This window comes from Andrographis paniculata, unplaced genomic scaffold (assembly GCF_009805555.1).
Source record: "Andrographis paniculata isolate CXL003 unplaced genomic scaffold, ASM980555v1 Contig35END, whole genome shotgun sequence".
NCBI lineage: Eukaryota > Viridiplantae > Streptophyta > Magnoliopsida > Lamiales > Acanthaceae > Andrographis > Andrographis paniculata.
Window position 1 is genome coordinate 1,387,835 of NW_026137568.1, and position 19,366 is coordinate 1,407,200.

General features: G+C 25.3%; 2 protein-coding genes across 2 annotated transcripts; one reads left to right on the top strand and one right to left on the bottom strand.

The window, feature by feature from the left end:
• The first annotated feature begins 4,176 nt into the window (after nucleotides 1–4,176).
• LOC127249299 (serine/threonine receptor-like kinase NFP) lies at nucleotides 4,177–7,027 on the top strand. The gene is made up of 2 exons (XM_051272042.1): nucleotides 4,177–5,351; nucleotides 6,165–7,027. Exons 1-2 carry the CDS (start codon nucleotides 4,200–4,202, stop codon nucleotides 6,873–6,875), a joined length of 1,863 nt encoding a protein of 620 aa, XP_051127999.1. The 5' UTR covers nucleotides 4,177–4,199; the 3' UTR covers nucleotides 6,876–7,027.
• A 9,082-nt stretch (nucleotides 7,028–16,109) lies between these two features.
• LOC127249408 (auxin-induced protein 22D-like) lies at nucleotides 16,110–18,205 on the bottom strand. Its single transcript, XM_051272183.1, has 4 exons — nucleotides 17,900–18,205; nucleotides 17,607–17,815; nucleotides 17,243–17,342; nucleotides 16,110–16,623 (listed from the first exon to the last, which is right to left on the bottom strand). The coding sequence occupies exons 1-4, from the start codon at nucleotides 18,043–18,045 to the stop codon at nucleotides 16,539–16,541; spliced, it is 540 nt and encodes a 179-aa protein (XP_051128140.1). The 5' UTR covers nucleotides 18,046–18,205; the 3' UTR covers nucleotides 16,110–16,538.
• Nucleotides 18,206–19,366: the final 1,161 nt, after the last annotated feature.

Consider the following 19,366-nt stretch of genomic DNA (forward strand, 5'->3'; position numbering starts at 1 on the left):
ATATACAATATGAATATCATTTTATAGAGAATAAAATTTTATATAATAAAAATAAATAAAAAATTTATTTATTTATTTATAATTAAGTTAAACTAATTTTATTAAAAAAAATTTAAATAGATAAAAATATTTATTTATGGAGAAGAGAGATAGAAATAAAGGAGTTTTGAATGATCTACGTGTAACAAGTTAGAAATTTAATTAAATTAATTTATATTTGTGAAATATGTTTAAGAGTAATAAATTTATTAAAAATAGAAATGAGTCATCTTTAAAAAAAAAAAAAGAAATGAGTAATAAATATATTATTTTTTTATATATTTAATGTTATAATTTTTTATTATATAATATATCAATATTTTTATAATTTAATTTTATTAATATTTGATTTCAAAATTTAATTTTATTACGTACTAAATCTATTATTTTAATTACTTTTATATTTTAACAATCTAATTAATTACTTATTCTTATATAATGAACAAAAGGCAAATATTTATAAATAAAAATAAAGATAAAAATGAAATTAATTATTTTTTAAATAAAATTTTAATTTAGAAAAATAAAAAATAAAAAATATTAAAAATAATATATATATAAACCAACAATTTAAATCGTAAACGAGAATTTTTAAATCGAAACTAACGGTCTATAAATTTTAATCAAAACCATCAAATCATAAATAAAATTATTATTTTAAAAATTGGATTTCAATTTAATATTTTAACAAATCGTGACCGAGAGTTTAAACAAGTTTATCCCCTCATAATCACCAACTTTAGGTGATGCTATTTTTTTTTTATTTTAGTTTAAGTTATTATTATTTTCTCAATTTGGACTCATTGTGTCATATGTTGTCCGGGCAAGAATAGACATTTAAAAGTGATGGATAAAAAATAAAATAGGTTATCATGAAAATTTTATTAAAAAACTAATTTAAAATAATAGGATAAATATAAAATAATAATAAATTGATTATTATTGTTTTCAAATTAAAAATAAAAATAAAATTATAAATTAATTAAGTATAAATTTAAATAGGTAAAAAAAAAAATAGCATGATCATCTCAAATGAAAAAATTATTCCATCTATCCGTCTCTAAAGTTTCATTTTTCATCATTTTACTTAACATTAAAAATATTTTTATATTTATATAGTTTTTGTACAAATATCTTTATATTAGTATTATAAGACACTAATTGAAGTTTTTTTTGCAATTTTTTCTTAATTTGTACTATATTTTAATATAATAATTAATATTTAAAAAATCACAAAAAAATAAAAGATATTTGTAATTGTAATTATATTTAATATAAATGGTTGATTTGTCTCTATATATATGTGCTCCGTAGAGTGAATATTTAGACCATCCGTAATGAAGATACCCGCTTTTTGGTATCTCCATTACTTTTTTTTATCCACGTCATTTTCTCTCTCTGTCACGTAAGCAGAGATACTCTCTTCTATTTTATATTCACAACCAAGATACTCATTCTAATTTTTTAATAATTTTTATTTTCATATTATATATATATTATTTTTAAATTTTAATTTTAATTTGTAATATTAATTATTTATTAAATTAAATATAGTTTTAAATTAAATTGTCATATGTTCCAATTAAATTAGTACGCATGGCACTAGAATCACGTCTTCCCAACATCTCTGCAGAGATGCTCTTATGCAACATTGCAACATTGCTTGAGCACAAAAGTTAAAAATATGATAATTTTGATGTTTGGATTTTGAGTTGGGATTTGAATAGTAAAAATTTTGAATTTGAATTGTTGTATGATGTGATATAAATAGGTGTTGATGCGATGCTTTGAATGTAAAATCAATTTTTAGTATAATATAAAAAATGAAAAATAGGTGTTTAATTTGATATTTTTTTGGGAAAAATAGAATGAATAGTGTATTTAAAATTCAATCCCCCCAGAAAAACACACTTTATTAGAGTATTCATATCATGAGTTTCTCTTCACTTTCATTTCATTATTTTTTCTTCCACCTCAACAAAAAATTACTTCATATATATTTATATTAATATCAATATAATTTATTTCAAAAATAAATTTGAATTAAAATATATAAATATATATTATAGTGAATAGAAGTTTATACTCAATTCGTTTTAAAACTATAGCCTTAGTTGTGGTTGGACACGAAATTTTGATAAATATTAATATTACATTGGTAATTGATAAGAAATATAGGTAAAAATTACCCGTCCCGGTTTAATCGACCTATTTTATTAGTGACACAATATTTAAGGTAATAATATTTAATTAATTAATACTAGTATAATAAATTAGGATATTATTTTATTATTTTTATATAATTAATAATATTGATAATTTTAAAATAAATTTAATATATATAATTAAAAAAAATTAGAATATGTATTTAAATATTTTGAAAAAATATATCGAAAAAAAAATATATGCAATATGAATAAAATTTTGAATAATACAAGTTTTTTTTAAAAATGGACAAAAAAAAGCAAAAGAATTGAATTGGGACATGAAATTTGAGACAAAATTAACAACAAAATTGTTCTTTTCTAATATTTTTTAAATGTTGTGACGGAAATAACAGTAAATTTATTATTTTATAATGTTTCAACATTGCAACAGAATTAGCAATAGATTAATTTAATTGCAATATTACAATGGAATTTCATCACAATGTTTTCGTCGCCGATTGACACTATGCTTTAAACTTTTCTTTTAAATATTATATCATATGGGATTCACTCAAAATCTATTCGATTTTTTTAAATTTTATCTTTTTCTTTTATAAACAAACTCCATATTTATTTATAAAATTAATTTATTTTAATTATTTACAAATATTTATACATTTTTATTTATTTGTATTATATAAAATTTTATTATTTATAGATATTGATATTATATTTATTTTATTAAAATTCAGTCGTTACAATAATTAAATACACATTTTATTTTTTTTAATATTATATATATATTATATTATAAATTAAATGCTACCTCAGTTTACCTACAATGTTGACATTTGTTTTTTACAAATAAAAAAAAAAGACAAAAATATTTTTTATAATACAAATATAATGATATTTGTATAAATAATTATATAATTATAAAAATATTTTTAATTTAAATATAAAAAAATAAAAAATAAATATAAATTTATTAAGTGTTTGAATAGAATATTTATTAAATAATTTATTTTCAATTCAACTTTCAACTAAAAAAATCAACCGCATCAAAGCCACGCTAATATTTATATTACACATCTTCCTGTTAATATATAGTTTTAGTTAGCACAATATTTATTATAGGTATATTTTTATATTTATTAATTAAGACTAACCAACACAAAACTAATTCTATTAATTAACCTAATCAAATTGAATATTTAAATATTAAATATACTCTTTCCGTTTCAATACATAGTCATGTTTACTATTTTTGTTTGTTACAAAGCAATAGTCTAGTTTTTATAAATAATCATATCATTATAAAATTATGTCTACTTTTTCATTATTATTACACAATTACCACTACTTTTTACACTAATATATTCATAATATTTTGATCTATTACTAATATAATATTAATATTTTTTAAATTATGTGTCAAATACATCTCAAACTATAAATATAGGGGCGGAGGGAGTTGTATTTATTACGATGATGTAATTTCAACACAGGTTCGTTTGTCGTACGTTTCGTCTCAGCAGTGCAGTCAAGGTCAATCCACACCGTTAAAAGGCCCCACACGTAAACGAACGGTACAGATTGCTCCGTCGTCTCCACCAGACAACCCTCGCAATACGCCAATGACTTATTTTATGTATTTACTTTTAATGTCCTAAGTTTCTCCCAGACGGTGACGTTTTGTAACTCACAACCAAATAAAAATGCGACACGTCGCTATTCCCATAACTAAAATATAATAATTTTTAATGTTCGTTACGGCACTCATATCACATCAGAGGAAGAAAAGAAACAGTGGAATAATCTCCACCGTTGATCGATCAGATCCAACGGTCGAAGTTAAAGAAATTAACAATTACCAGATAATGCTTGACCTGGAAAAATTTGTCTTGACTTGGACAGCAAATGTTTATTTTATTTTAATTTTTTTGTTTGTTTGTTTATATATATATATATATATGATAATGATGAATTTTTGGAATCAAATTTCAGACAGAAATGGAACAAAAAAATGGTGAAAATTTTCGATTGTTCTGCTTCTTCTGGGTCTTCTTCTTCGCGTACACTACTACCCTCGATGTCCCGAAGGTACAAGCCCAGCCAAGCACGGTAGGGTACAACTGCACAGCAGCGAACCAGAGTTCATACCCTTGCGAGACGTACGTCTTCTACAGAGCAACCAGTCCAAATTTCCTCGACTTAGCTTCCGTCGGCGACCTTTTCTCCGTCAGCCGTCTGATGATCGCCGATCCGAGCAACATCACTTCTCCGGCGTCGCCGCTGCTTCCTAACCAGTCGCTGTTCGTTCCGATCAAGTGCGGCTGCAATCGAGTGAGCAGCAACCTCACAATTTCGTATGCAGCCCTAAATCACACGATCAAGAGCGGCGACACGTTCTACCGCCTCTCGACGGAGAGTTTCGGGAATCTGACGACTTTCCAGTCCGTCGAGGTCGTGAATCCGAGCTTCGTCCCCACGCAGCTCGAGCCTGGAGATGTAATCACGTTTCCGATCTTCTGCCGGTGCCCTAATTCGACGCAATTGGGGAATCAGGTTAATTTCGTAATCACCTACGTTTTTCAGAATTCCGATAACATAAGCTCAATCGCCTCCATGTTTGGGACTACAACACAGTCCATAATCGCTGCTAATGAGAACACCACATTCAGTCCCATGGATACAGTGTTCGTTCCAGTTTCCAAACTTCCAAATCTCACCCAGCCTGTAGTTCCCCCAATTGCTCCTGAGAAAATCGAGAGGAAAGGTGCAATCATAGGGTTAGGGATTGGATTAGGAATCTGTGGATTGCTGCTAGCCCTAGTTTCCGGAGCCTGGATTTACAGAGAAAGCTCAATGAAGAAGAAAGGGAAGAATTACAGGGATGAAGAGAAGCATCATGGTCATCATCAACTGCAAAAGGGGGACAGCAGATTGATGAAGCCAGAGGAGGTGAGTTTGATGGCAGATGTTTCAGGGTGTTTAGATAAGTATAGAGTGTTCGGAACCGACGAATTGAGGGAAGCCACAGATGGCTTTGATGAGAGATGGATAATTCAAGGATCTGTATACAAAGGTTGCATCGACGACGAATGGTTTGCCATCAAGAAGATGAAGTGGAATGCCTATGAGGAGCTCAAGATCTTGCAGAAGGTAAAAAAATTTACAGTTTCTTGACAATCATATGTATTTTTTGAATCAAATTTGGTGAATTATTGATGACACTATGAACCCTTTGAATCTCTAAAAATCATTTCTGAGTAATTCTTAGCTCTTATGTCATGAAAATTGTTCGATAGCTGCCGTGCTCCTTACACTTCATTTAATTTCATTACACTTGCTATATATAAATATACATATATACATATATGTGGAAGGTTTATGACGCTGATTTGAAAAAATCAATATTGTGTTGATTTTTCAAGTCAGAATCCATAAAGTACAAAATCAGCACTAATCTTTATTAAAAACAACGGCGTGCTATTTGCAATAATGACATGTGTTGTTTATTTATAATTACACCTGTGGCTATACATGTATATGTCATGTGCTAAAATAAACTGATGATACATGTGTTGTATGAAACTATATCATATGTTGATAGTTCATGTGTTGTGTTTGTATTTACCGTGTGCTATTTGCTTAATTATCTGGATGCTGTTCAGCACAGTGCTGAATCTCATCCAGCACTGTAGCCACCGCCATATATATATATATACATGTGTATGTATGTGTATATTAATGAAGTAAAATGAAGCTCGAGCTTATCTTACGCGTTAACTTTGTAATCTTGACGTAAATTGCTTGTTTTGGTTATCGGACGAATCTTCTTTTTGACGTAGTCTTGATTTTGGGGAAATATATTGGCAAATTGTGCAATATTTTTGAAAAGCAATAAAAGTTTCATGCCTATTATAGCATTGACATACTTCGTCGTCGTCGTCATCAAACATTCTTGATTTTCAGGTGAACCACGGGAACTTAGTGAAGCTCGAGGGCTTCTGCGTCGACCGTGAAGGCGCAAATTGCTATCTCGTTTACGAGTACGTCGAAAACGGCTCTCTTCACTCATGGCTCCACGACGACAAACCCGAAAAACCCAGCTGGAAAACCCGGCTAAGAATCGCGATCGACGTCGCCAACGGGCTCCAATACATCCACGAGCACACGAGGCCGAAAGTCGTGCACAAGGACATCAAGAGCAGCAACATCCTCCTCGACGCGAACATGCGGGCCAAGATCGCAAACTTCGGGCTCGCGAAATCCGGGTGCAACGCGATCACGATGCACATTGTCGGGACGCAGGGGTACATCGCGCCCGAGTATCTCGCCGACGGGGTCGTCTCGACGAAGATGGACGTGTTCTCGTTCGGGGTCGTGCTTCTCGAGCTGATCTCGGGCCGGGAGGCCGTCGACGAGCACGGGAACGTGCTCTGGGCGACGGCAGGAGAGGTTTTCGAGAGGAGATCGACGAAGATGAGGGGGTGGATCGACCGGTGCCTCGTTAACGAGCCGATCGATAGCGTTGTCAGCGTGATGGCCGTCGCCGTCGCGTGTCTGAATCGTGACCCGGCGAAGAGGCCGAGCATGGTCGAGATCGTTTACGCCTTGTCGAAGAGCGACGAGATGGATGTGTCCGAGGAGGGGTTTTCTCCCCGGCAAGTCGATGCGAGATAGATTGAGCGGGATAATGTATTTAAATAAAAAAAAAAATAGATATTTGATGTAATATTTTTGAAATGTATTGTTACGTTCGAGGAAGGGTTTTTGCCCCGACAAGTCGATGAGAGATAATGTATTTAAATAAAAAAAATAAATATTTGATATGATATTTATGAAATGTATTATATTGATGCAATAATTCCGAGTATGCAAGAAGGAAAAAATAATAATAAATAATAATAAGATGGGAAAATCATACTAGGCGAACCATGTGTGGAGGCATCGGGGGTTAAACCCTCGACCTCATAGTCACAAATCCAACTCCTAGATCACCAGGTCATCCCTTACGGGACTACTTGAGCATTATTTTTCATCGTGAAATAGTTGTTTAACAAGGCTTCGTTCTTTTATAATTTAAAATTGATTTGAAATACGATGACGTTGATTTGAGATTTTGTATACTCTTTCCGTCCCAAAAGAAGTATCTTATTGAGAGTTGGCACGAGAATTAAAGAATAATAATATTTAATTGAAAGTGAGTATAAAGTAGAATGTAAATGACTAAAATGTCATTGCTTTTTGAAGCATTTTAAATAGTACAGTAGAGTAATAATTAGGGGTAGTATGGAAAAGTAGGAATAATTTTGTTATAAAGTGAGGAGCACGATTACTAAATAAGAAAACAAGACAATTGTTTTGGAACGGACAAAAATAGAAAAACAAGATAAATCTTTTGGGACGGAAGAAATATATAATATTGTGATATAATATATTATGAGAGAAAATAATAATTTTATTGAAATTGTGTTAAGTGAATAATGTTAGTTTTGATTTGAAATGATAAAAGAACAACCAATATTTTCTATTTAATATTTATTTTTATATAAAATGTTATGTTTAATATTTATACTATATTTAAATTTAAAGCATTTTACAACACTTAAATTCAATTGGGTTGTTTTTATAGGTTTAATTTGAAAATATTTATAGTTTCGGTTTTATATTTAAATAATGTTTTATGACATATTTTATGAGATGAATTTTATTTTATTTTATTTAAAAAATAAAAAGTTCACAAAAATATATATATATTTTTTTATGTCCGTCTGTCTTATAATTTGACATTTTCTTTTCTTTTTTTAAATATTATTATACTTTTTAATTATATTTTTAAATTTTTAAATTTATAATTTTTTTATATTTTTAAATTATTTAATTATTTTAATTTTAATTTTAATTTATAATTATTTTATTATATAATAATTATTATTATTAATTTTTTAATTATTTACTAATTATATTTTCCTAATTTAGTAATATGAATAATTTAGGCTGGAGGAATACATTAGTATATTTTAGTTGAATTTTTATTAAATATATTTTAATATGATATTTTTAAAAAAATAATAATAATATTATACTTTTATAAAACTCGTTTTAATATATTACACCTACTCATTATTTTTATATTTTTTTATTTTTTAACAAATTATTTATTTTTTTATTTTTGGTCCTTCTAATAATAAAATATCAAATTTTTTTTAGTATTTTACTATCTATCTAACATTACAAAATACTCTTCAAATTTACAATATATTACACAAATATTATTGTTTTTATATCATACAATATTAATAAAGTTAATTTAGTATTTATACTTTTTTTTTCTACTATATTCCAATAAAATATTAATATTTCAAAATTTTCATGCAAAAAATAGATAAATATGAGACGGAGGGTGTATTACTTACACAATTATCTCTGCTCCTTCCTTCTCAACAGTCCCACTCAAAATTACTGTTTTTCTATTTTAGTAAAAGTAATCATACACTAATACTAAATTACTAGTAACTTTTATCTAAATTACAAATATATCGTTATAAATACAATTACTTTATACAAAAAAAAAATTAAATTACAAAAATATCAAAATCTCTTACACATTTTCATAAATCAATAAAATAATATTATTTTTTAATTGAATACAAAACTCCAAAACCCTCTTAAAAAAAGAAGAAAAAACTATTTCCTTCGTCCCAATACAATAGTCTTATTTACTATTTTTGTTCATTCTAAAACAATAGTCTTATTTTCATAACAATATCACTATAAAACTACCATTATTTTTTCATTATTATTACACAATTGTCACTACTTTTTACATTAATACATTCACAAGGGCAAAAAGATCTTTTACTCATATTTTTTACCTACTATCAATATAAATCAATATAATATTAATATTTCTTAAATCTCGTACCCAACACAACCAAGACTATAATTCTGGAATGGAGAGAGTACTTCACATAAAAATATATACTCCCTCCGTCCCAAAAGATTTGTCTTGTTTTTCCATTTTCGTCCCTCCCAAAACAATTGTCTTGTTTCCTTATTTAGTATCCGTGGTCCCCACTTTATAACAAAATTATTCCTACTTTTCCATACTATCTATAATTATTACTCTAACATACTCTTTAAAATCCTTAAAAAAGCAAGGGCATTTTAGTTATTTATATTCTACTTTATACCTACTTTCAATTAAATACTATTATTCCTTAATTATTGTGTCGAACTCTCAATAAGACACTTCTTTTGAGATGGAGGGAGTAAATATATTTTTTCAAATAATTTCACTAAACCAACGCACCTTGAAAATCACTTACTCTCCGTATATGAGCTTTTATTTTTTAGGCAATTATTTAATTATATAATAAAGTAATTTATTCTTTCTTGAAAAATCATATCTAAGTATTTTTATCTATCAAACAATTATATTTTTTAAAAATAAAAAATAAAAAATAAATTCAAAATACTTAAAACACAAACAAACCCACCACCATCAGTTTGTTTGTTTGGCAAAGTTGAGACATGCATTATGGTGTTTTCGATTAAAATTTCCCTAAATTCCAGAACAAGTGCAAGTGGATTTATAGCTGTGTTTGTTTGGGGCTTTCAATTTTGGGTTAGGATTTGAATAATAAGAAATTTGAATCGAAATAATTATATAATGTGATATAAATAAACATTAATGTAATATTTTGAATATCAATTTAATTTTTTAATCTATTATAAAAATAAAAAGTAAGTATTTTATTTGATATTTTTGGAAAAAAACTTTTGTATTAATAATAGAAATCTTAACAAATTCTTCAAACAAACACAACATTAAATTTTTATTTCGTTTTTTTAAAATAATTATATATTTTAATCGTATTTAAAATTTTATATTATTTCGGTTCCGCAAATAGATAACTCATTTTTTTTAAAATAATTATATATTTTAATCGTATTTAAAATTTTATATTCTTTCGGTTCCACAAACAGATAACTCATTTGTTACATGACGATTGTTTACATAGTGTAAATTAATAAATTATGATATTATTTTATTATTTTTTATATGAATACTATCGTTGGTATTTTCAAAATATAAATTAATATATAGAATTTTTTTTTTTTTTTAAAAATAGAATATGTATTTAAATATTTCTATCATTATATTTCAATAAAATAGTACTCCAGTATATACTATATGAATAATTATTTTGTAGATAATAAAAATTTATACTAATAAAAATTAATAAATTAAAAGTATTCATTTATTTATAAAAAAAAACTAAAGAATTTTAAATGTAGATAAAAATATTTATTTTTTAGTTAATAAGATAAAAATATGTATTTATTGAAGGAGGGATAGAGATATAGAGATTTTGACTGAATCCTAGGTGTAAAAAAATTAGAAATTTAATAAAAATAATTTATATTTGTTAATTATATTTAAGATAAAATAATAACTTGTTCATATTATTATTTCGTTTCGTCCTATATTTTATTTTTATAAAAAAATAATTATATATTTTAATTATATTTAAAAAAATATATTTTTTTAATTTAATATAATTATTTATATTATATAATAACTGATTTTTAATAATAAAAAAATGGTACAAATAAAGTATTAAATATTCAATACCCCTAAATTAAAAGATAAATAAATAAATAAATAAGGGATGTATGTTGATAAACAAGCTACGAGTTAGAGTGTTACTTACAATTATCTCATTTACTTTTAATTTTTAAATATTAATTATTATATAAAAACGTAATATAAATTGAGGGAACAAAATAAAAATAATTTTATTAATATCTTATAATACTATTACAATAAAATTTATGTAAAAATTATACAAATATAAAAATATTTTTAATGTTAAGTACAGTAACATAAAATATAAACGAAATCCTTAAAGTATTACGGAAAGAATATATTATTAACTTATATATTATATTTGTATAATATTAACGTATACGATTGTACTATATATACATGTTAATATTATACAAATATAATTTATTAAAATAATAATACTCCCTATGTCACATAACAAAGTATTCATTTTTCTATTTTAGTCCGTCCCATAACAAAATATCTATTTTCATAACTGTACTATCTATCTAACATTATAAATATCATTACAACTTACAATATATTACACAAATGCCATTACTTTTATATCACACATACTAATAAGATTATTTTGGTTATTTCTACTTTATTCTTACCATATCATGATATAATATTAATATTTATAAAACTACGTGCAAAAAGCAAATAGATACTTATTTCTGTAACGGAGAAAGTATTATATTTATGTACTATCAAATTATATTTGAAGTATTGTCAACATAATACTGGATAACATAAGTATCTAACACATGCATTATGTCATTTCTATGTTCAAACTAAAGTTTATATAGGAGAATTTTGAAGAGTTTTAAAATTTAAAAAAAAAAATTATAAAAATAATACTCCCTCCGTCCCACCTAAATTAAACTCTTTCATTAGGGATACAATATTTAAGGTAAGGATTTTAATTAGTTAATAATAATTAGTTATGATATTATGATATTACTGTTCTGTATAATTAATAATATTTATATTTTTAAAGTAAATTTAATATATATGATTAAAAAAATTATAAATATATGTTTAAATATTTAAAAATTATATAGTAATTAAAAAGTATATGCAATATAGCTATCATTTTGTAGAGAATAAAATTTTTTATAATACAAGTAGATGCAAAAATATTTTTGTTTATTTATAATTAACATAAATCAATTTTATAAAAGATGTGTAGTTTTAAATATAGATAAAAGTATTTATTTTTTTGAGGAGAGGGATAGAAATAAAGGGTTTTTGAGTGGTCCTACGTTGTTTATGATGTTCTATGTTATGTAGTTAATTAAGTTGTGTCAATTGTTACGAGACAGACAAAAATGAAAATAGTGTCAATTGTGGTGGGACGGAGGGAGTATTTGATATGATATTTTATATAAAAAATACTCCCTCCGTCCACAAACTAATGCCCTACTTTTCTATTTGGGACGTCCAACAACTATTGTCCTATTTTCTTTTTTAAACACAAATTTTATATTTTTACCCTTAATTCATTTATTACTTTTAATCTCTACTATACAATTAAGGACAAATTTGTTAATTCATAACAAAAAGACAATCACCTAAAAAATCGTATAAATATACTTTAGAACAATAGAAATTGGACGGCGGAACTATATATATTTAATGTATTAGTATATGTTTTGTTTTTTTTAAAAAAAAACCATAAAATTCCAAAATTTATTGTGTAAACAAATTGCAGACAGGAAATCTTAGAGAAAATATGGTTCAGAAATAATAATTATTTATGTAATTATTTAATTATAGTAAATTATAATCAATGCCAATTGCCAACACACTTTCAAAAGATTCTTCGGGTGTGTTTGTTTGAAGAATTTTGGAGGATTTCTACTATTCATCCAATTTTTTCTCCCCAAAAACATCACATTAAACACCTATTTTTCATTTTTTATATTATACTAAAAATCAATTTTACATTCAAAACATCACATCAAACCCTATTTATATCACATCATACAACTATTCAAATTCAAAATTTTTACTATTCAAATCCCAATCCAAAATCCAAACCCCCAAACAAACACACCCTTCAAAGATTAGTGAAGATTGCAATGATTATACGTCATCATGCTTATTATTTTAACACAACATTTGAGAAACCGATTTTTTTTTTTTTAAAAAAATACTATTATTATTAATAAATATTTTTTAAAAAAGAAATAAAATATATATATACTATTTTCGTTCGGCTCTAAGGTCACATTTATTTTTTTGCGCGTTGATATTTAAACATTAATTATTATATCAAAATGTAGTACAAATTAAGGAAAAATGACAAAAATATTTTTAATAGTGTCTTATTGTACTAATATAATGATATCTGTAAAAAAAATTAAATATAAAAATATTTTTAATATTAAATACATTAATGTAAAATAAATTTAACCTTTACATACGGACGGTATCATATATTATATTTTTATATTATACTTTCTCTCTACATCTAAGTTTTACATATTTTTAGTTTTTGTCTGTGTAATTTAAGTATATATATTTATATATAGTAATTATAAACAATACCAAAAAATTACAATATTTATATTTTTAAAATATGCATTTACAATCATATTATTAGATATCATTACTTTTTAGTAAAAATTAATTTTATTTTTACGTCTTCAAATTATATATATTTGTTGTAATAAAAGAAAATATTTTAATTTCTTGTTTAGTAAAAAAAACTATTTTTTTTTAAAGAAATTCCTTAGTATAAAGAAATGTCTATATTTTTGTCAATTTTTTTTTTTTTAAAAATTCATATATGATCAACTACGCATAAACTTCGATAATAAATATAATACAATTATTGTTAAAATATTAATTTTTTTTAATTCACGCGTCAAAATGTGTCCACCTTAAAAGTGAACTGATGGAATTTATATATTATTTTTATTGTATATTAGTTATTATTTTATTTTATTTTGGACTACGGGAGGTGTCGTGCTGAAAGTAATCATGATCAGAGGGCTTTCTTTAATTACTCTTATAGGCTCTTATAGAATTTGATAATATATTTTAATTTAATTTAAATATATATACTCCCTTCGGTTCCAAAACAGAGATTTTATTTTTCATTTTTGTCCGTAAAAAAAAAAAACATTATTTCTTAATCTAGTAATTATACTGTTTACCTAGCATAATAAATACTCTTCCAACGTATAATATATTAAACAAATGCCACAACCTTTATATTAAAACCATACTAATAGGTGTATTTTTGTCTTTTCACTGCATCTAAATATAATACTAATATTAAAAAATCTACGTGCAAGAAACAAACGTTATTCTTTATATGGGACAGAGGAAATATTTAATTTGATATTTTTGAATTAATTTTTTTTTTATATATATATAGTGAAAAACAAATCAAATAATCCAAACAAACACACCCTAGGACTAGAATTAAAATACTCTCTCCGTCCGGTTTGTCTCATTTACCTTTTGCGTCATTGTACTGAACATTAAAAATAATCTTATATTTATATAATTTTTTACACAAATGTCATTGTAATAGTATTATAAGACACTACTAAAAGTATTTTTGTCATTTCCTCTTAATTTGTATTATATTTTTATATAATAATTAATATTTAAATATCAACATGTAAAAGTAAATGAAACTCTTAAAGTCGAAACGAGGTAATAATATATTGTGTGAATTAATATACTTATATTGTCCGAGTATACATTTGTACTATGTTAATATTCATTTTGTGTCTGAACAATTGTAATATACCCCATTAGTCCTTTATCAAACAGGTCACTTAGAGTTTTCTACTAAATTAAAAAATATTAATATTTTATTAATTAGTAGAAGTATGTAAGAGTTTTTACATTTTTATCATTTGATTTTATATATAAAGTAATTGTATATGTAATAATATGTTTGTAATTTAGATAAAAGTTAAGAGTATTTTGATAAAGTGTATAATTACTTTTATAAAATAAAAAATAAATACTTTAAAACTGGATAGAAGAAAATGATAAAAATAATATTTTAAATTAGAACGGATGGAGTATACTCCGTCTCAATACAATAGTTTTGTTTACCATTTTTATCCGTTCCAAAACAATAGTTTTGTTTCCATAAATAATCATATCACCGTAAAACTATCCCTGCTTTTTCATTTTTATTACACAGTTGCTACTATTTTTTACACTAATACACTCATAAGGGCAAAAAAGTTTTTTATTCGTACTTTTTACCAACTACTAATATAATATCAATATTCCTTAAATTTTGTGTTCAACTAAATTACGACTATATTTATGGGACTGAGGGAGTATTTGTTAATTCATACCCACTTTATGCTGAAATTTATTATTACATGTGGTTTATGCATTATTGCTTACTATATGCTATGTGAATTACAGCTAGTCAACATGTCCTAACCACAATCCATTAGTATTTATTTATGTATTGTTTATTTAATAATTGAATTATGAGTTGTTCATGTATTATAATAATTTAGGTGTTAGAAAATAAACTTTATAGTATAAAATTAATTTGTTAATTGTAGTTTAAAATTATTTCAATTAAAATATTAAAATATTAATTTTTATTTTTTTTTTATACATAATTTGTCTTTTTTTTTTTAATAATAAACTGTAATTAAATTTTAAATTTTATAATTTATAATTTTTATAAAATAATTAGTTCTTTTAGTAAATAATTATTTGTATTGTATAATAATTTTAATATTATTTATTAAATATATATAAAATGTCAAATAAAAGAATAAACATTTTACAATTTGAAACATATTTCAAAATTTCAATTCTAAAAACAAATTACTTGATTATTATCCTCTTATGTTCTTGCTGCATTAATGGAACAAAATAAAAATTAAAATAGTTGGATTTCAATTTCAAGCTCAAGTGTGTTTCTTTTAACAATTTTTTTTTTTTTCAAATTTTACGCAATTCCTCAAAAAAATTATACTCTATAGATCGCATCTAGATATCACGTTTACTTTTTGCGTCATTACTTAACATTAAAAATATTTTTATATTTATAGTATAATTTTTTCTACAGAACTTTTTCTATTAGTACTGTAAGACACTGATAAAAATATTTTTATAATTTTTTATTAATTTGCACTATATTTTAATATAATAATTAATATTTAAAGATAACATCCAAAATATAAATGAAACTTTTATAGTCGAAAACATTTTTTTTTTTATAAAATATTATAACAAATATTATTTAAATACAAAATTTAAAACATATCAAAGCCAAAAAAAAAAAAAAAAAAACAAAGAACTAACAAGAAGTGAATTCATTCACATGCATACATACATTTTGGAGATTTATTACAAGCAAAAAACACAAGATCTGAAAGCCACCATGGCTCTCATGCTATATTGGCAATGGTATTACATTACTAATAACTTTCTTTTTCAAGAATAAATAAATAAATAAAAATAATAATAATAAAAAGGTGAATAGTAATAATAATAATAATAATATAGTTTCTTCTTACATGACATTGCCAGATGAATATTTGAGAACCCTTTCTGGATATATATAACAAACTGTCCAAAAAAAAAAATTAAAACAAAACAAAACAATGAACTAAAAACATTGCAACTGCAAGATGATAACATATACCAATAATCATCATCTTGTTCTTGTCACAAATTAATTAATTAATTAATAATTAATCATATATATATATATAAATAAATAAATATCAAGAAAAGGCACAAGACAACAAGCCTCTTGCAGCCTCCTGGCCTTTCACAATCCTCAGCCTCTTACAAGTCGACACAAACATTCTGCACATTCAAACCAATTAATCTTTAGTCAGTATTTTTAGATGAATTAATTTTTTTTATACATAGAATGAAAAACTAAGTTAATAATATAATAAATAATATTTTGTGTTGAATAGTTAATTTTTTTTATGAGTGAATGATATTTATTATATTAATATGAATGCATATTTATATTTTTTTAATAATATTTATAGAAAATTATTCCATTGAAAAATAAAGCATAAACAGACTAAATACAAATTTACTATATACCCGTAAGAAAATAAATAACTCCCTCCATTCGTTACTATTCTGTGTATCCCTTAACAATCTATTCATTTTTTTCATCTTAGTTCATCTTATAACTAAATATCTATTTTTTATTTTAGTAATTGTATTATCTCATTAACATTACAAAACAAATTGATAGATAAATATGAGACGGAATGAATATTTTTCATTTAGGGCTTTTCAATTTAATAATTGCGCTATTTAAGTGACATAATAAATACTTTTACTATTTTGAATATATTAGCATAATATTACTATTACTATTATTAGTGTATTTGTTTTTGTTTTTTTTTTTATTATACATAAATAAATAAATAAATAAATAAAATAAAATTGAAAAGGAACATACTCCCAAGGAACATCTCCAACAAGCATCAAGTCTCCATCTTTATCTTCATAAGCTGGTGCATATTCTGACCCTTTATACCCTTCCCTCTCTGAATATTCACCTGTTATATATCCAATCCATAAATTAATAAATTATTTTTTTTAAAAAAAAATTACTGTAGATAAATTGCCAAAAAAAAAATTAATAATAAAATATAGCTTCAAGTTGTGCAAAAGTCTTGAAAAGGGTAAAAGATCTGAAATGTAAGTGTGAAAGGTAACTCAGTAAAAGATATTTATTTAAACAAAAAAAACTCAAATAAAGGTTTATTTTAAATCAAGTTCAAATAAAAAAAAAAATTTGATAATTTGAAAAAAGAATGAACCTTTGGGCAACTTGAACATCCCCTCGAGTGCTTCTAGAAGCTCCGAATACCCTTTGTAGACTTTCAGATCAATCTTCCTCAGATATGGAGCTCCATCCATGCTCACCTTCACAAACATCCCTGCCTGCTGCTGATCTGCCTCGCTCTTCTTCTGACCGCTGTTCTTCCTCATCGTCGACCGCACCGGCGGCCATCCCACAATCTGTGCCCTGATTAACACAACTCCAATTTCAGAGACAGATTTATTTTTTTTTTTAAAAAAAATGAATTGGGGATTTAAGGTTAGGGTTTACTTGGGGGTGGCCTTGGTTGCCCTCTCGTCGGCGGATAACTCCGGCGAGGCTCTTTTGTTCGAAACAGGGGGGGTTACGTCATCGGCGGCGTCGGTTCCCGGCAAGCCGAGGCGGAGCTCCGTCGCCTTGAGATTTAGGTCGGTCATTGATTTTTGAAGAGGTTTTTCGAACGCCAAGTGTTCGACGAATTGCTTGAATAGAGAAGGCGAGCAGAATTTTTTTTGGAGAATTGTTGGGAGGGATTGTTGATTAGGTAAATGAAGATTGGGGATTTTATAGATTAGATGAAGATTGGGGAAGACGACGAGAGGGGGGGGTGTCGGCAGGAAATGCAGCAAAATAGAGGGAAGTGGATGGGTGGTGGGGGGACAGTGAAGGGACAAGCTCAGCCGCCCAGATGGAATCACTACTTTTCGACGGTCACGATGCAATATCCATGTCCAATTTCTCTCCTTAATTAATCGGAAGGTTACGGAAAATCAGTACCTGTAAAATACTCCCTCCGTTTCTTTAAAATTGTAATGTTTGTTTTTTCTGCTAACTTCGCTCAATACAATGTCTAGTTTATCAATTTTTATTTATCCCAAAAATAATAGTCTTATTTTTATAAATAATTATATTACCATAAAACTATTTATATTTTTTTATTTTTATTACACAATTATCACTACTTTTTATACTAATACACTCACAAGAGTAAAAAAAATTTTTATCCATATTTTTTATCTACTACTAATATAATATCAATATTCTTTAAATTTCATGTCCAACCTAAACTCTCTTTGTCCCACCTATCATGTCTATATTATCGTTTTTGTCTGTTCCACGTCTCATGTCACTTTTTTTTTTTAAAAAAGATTTAAGCATCTTAATTTTAGTTTAAATTTTTCAATTTAATTTTTTAAATTTTAATTAAACTAATTAGTTATTTTTAATCCTAATTTATGATAATTTATATTATACGCTAATTATTTTTATTAATATATTTTTTATTATTTATTAATTATACTTATTCTATAAATTCTCGTGTTTATAGTGACTAATACTTCCAAATTCCAATGTGGAACGGAAGGAGTATTATTATATTGGATTGTAATAAAAAAAAAAACAAAAGTATCTCAATTAGTATGGTGTAATATAAAAGTAATGACAGTTGTATAATTTATTGTAAATTGAAATGATATTTATTATATTAAGTAGACAATACAATTACTAAATTAGAAAATGATAACTTTGTTTTGAGACGGATTGAAATGGAAAATGACAACCTTTCAATAAGAATGAGGGAGTATAAAAATAACGTATGTTGTGTGTAATAATGATATGTGTTGTTTCTTCATAATTACATTATGTTATGTGTTAAAATCAACGGTTATATGTATTATACTCTGTCCCACTTACTGTATCCACTTTTCGATTTCGGTCTGTTCCACTTTGTCATTTTTTTTAAAAAAAAAATTATAAAAT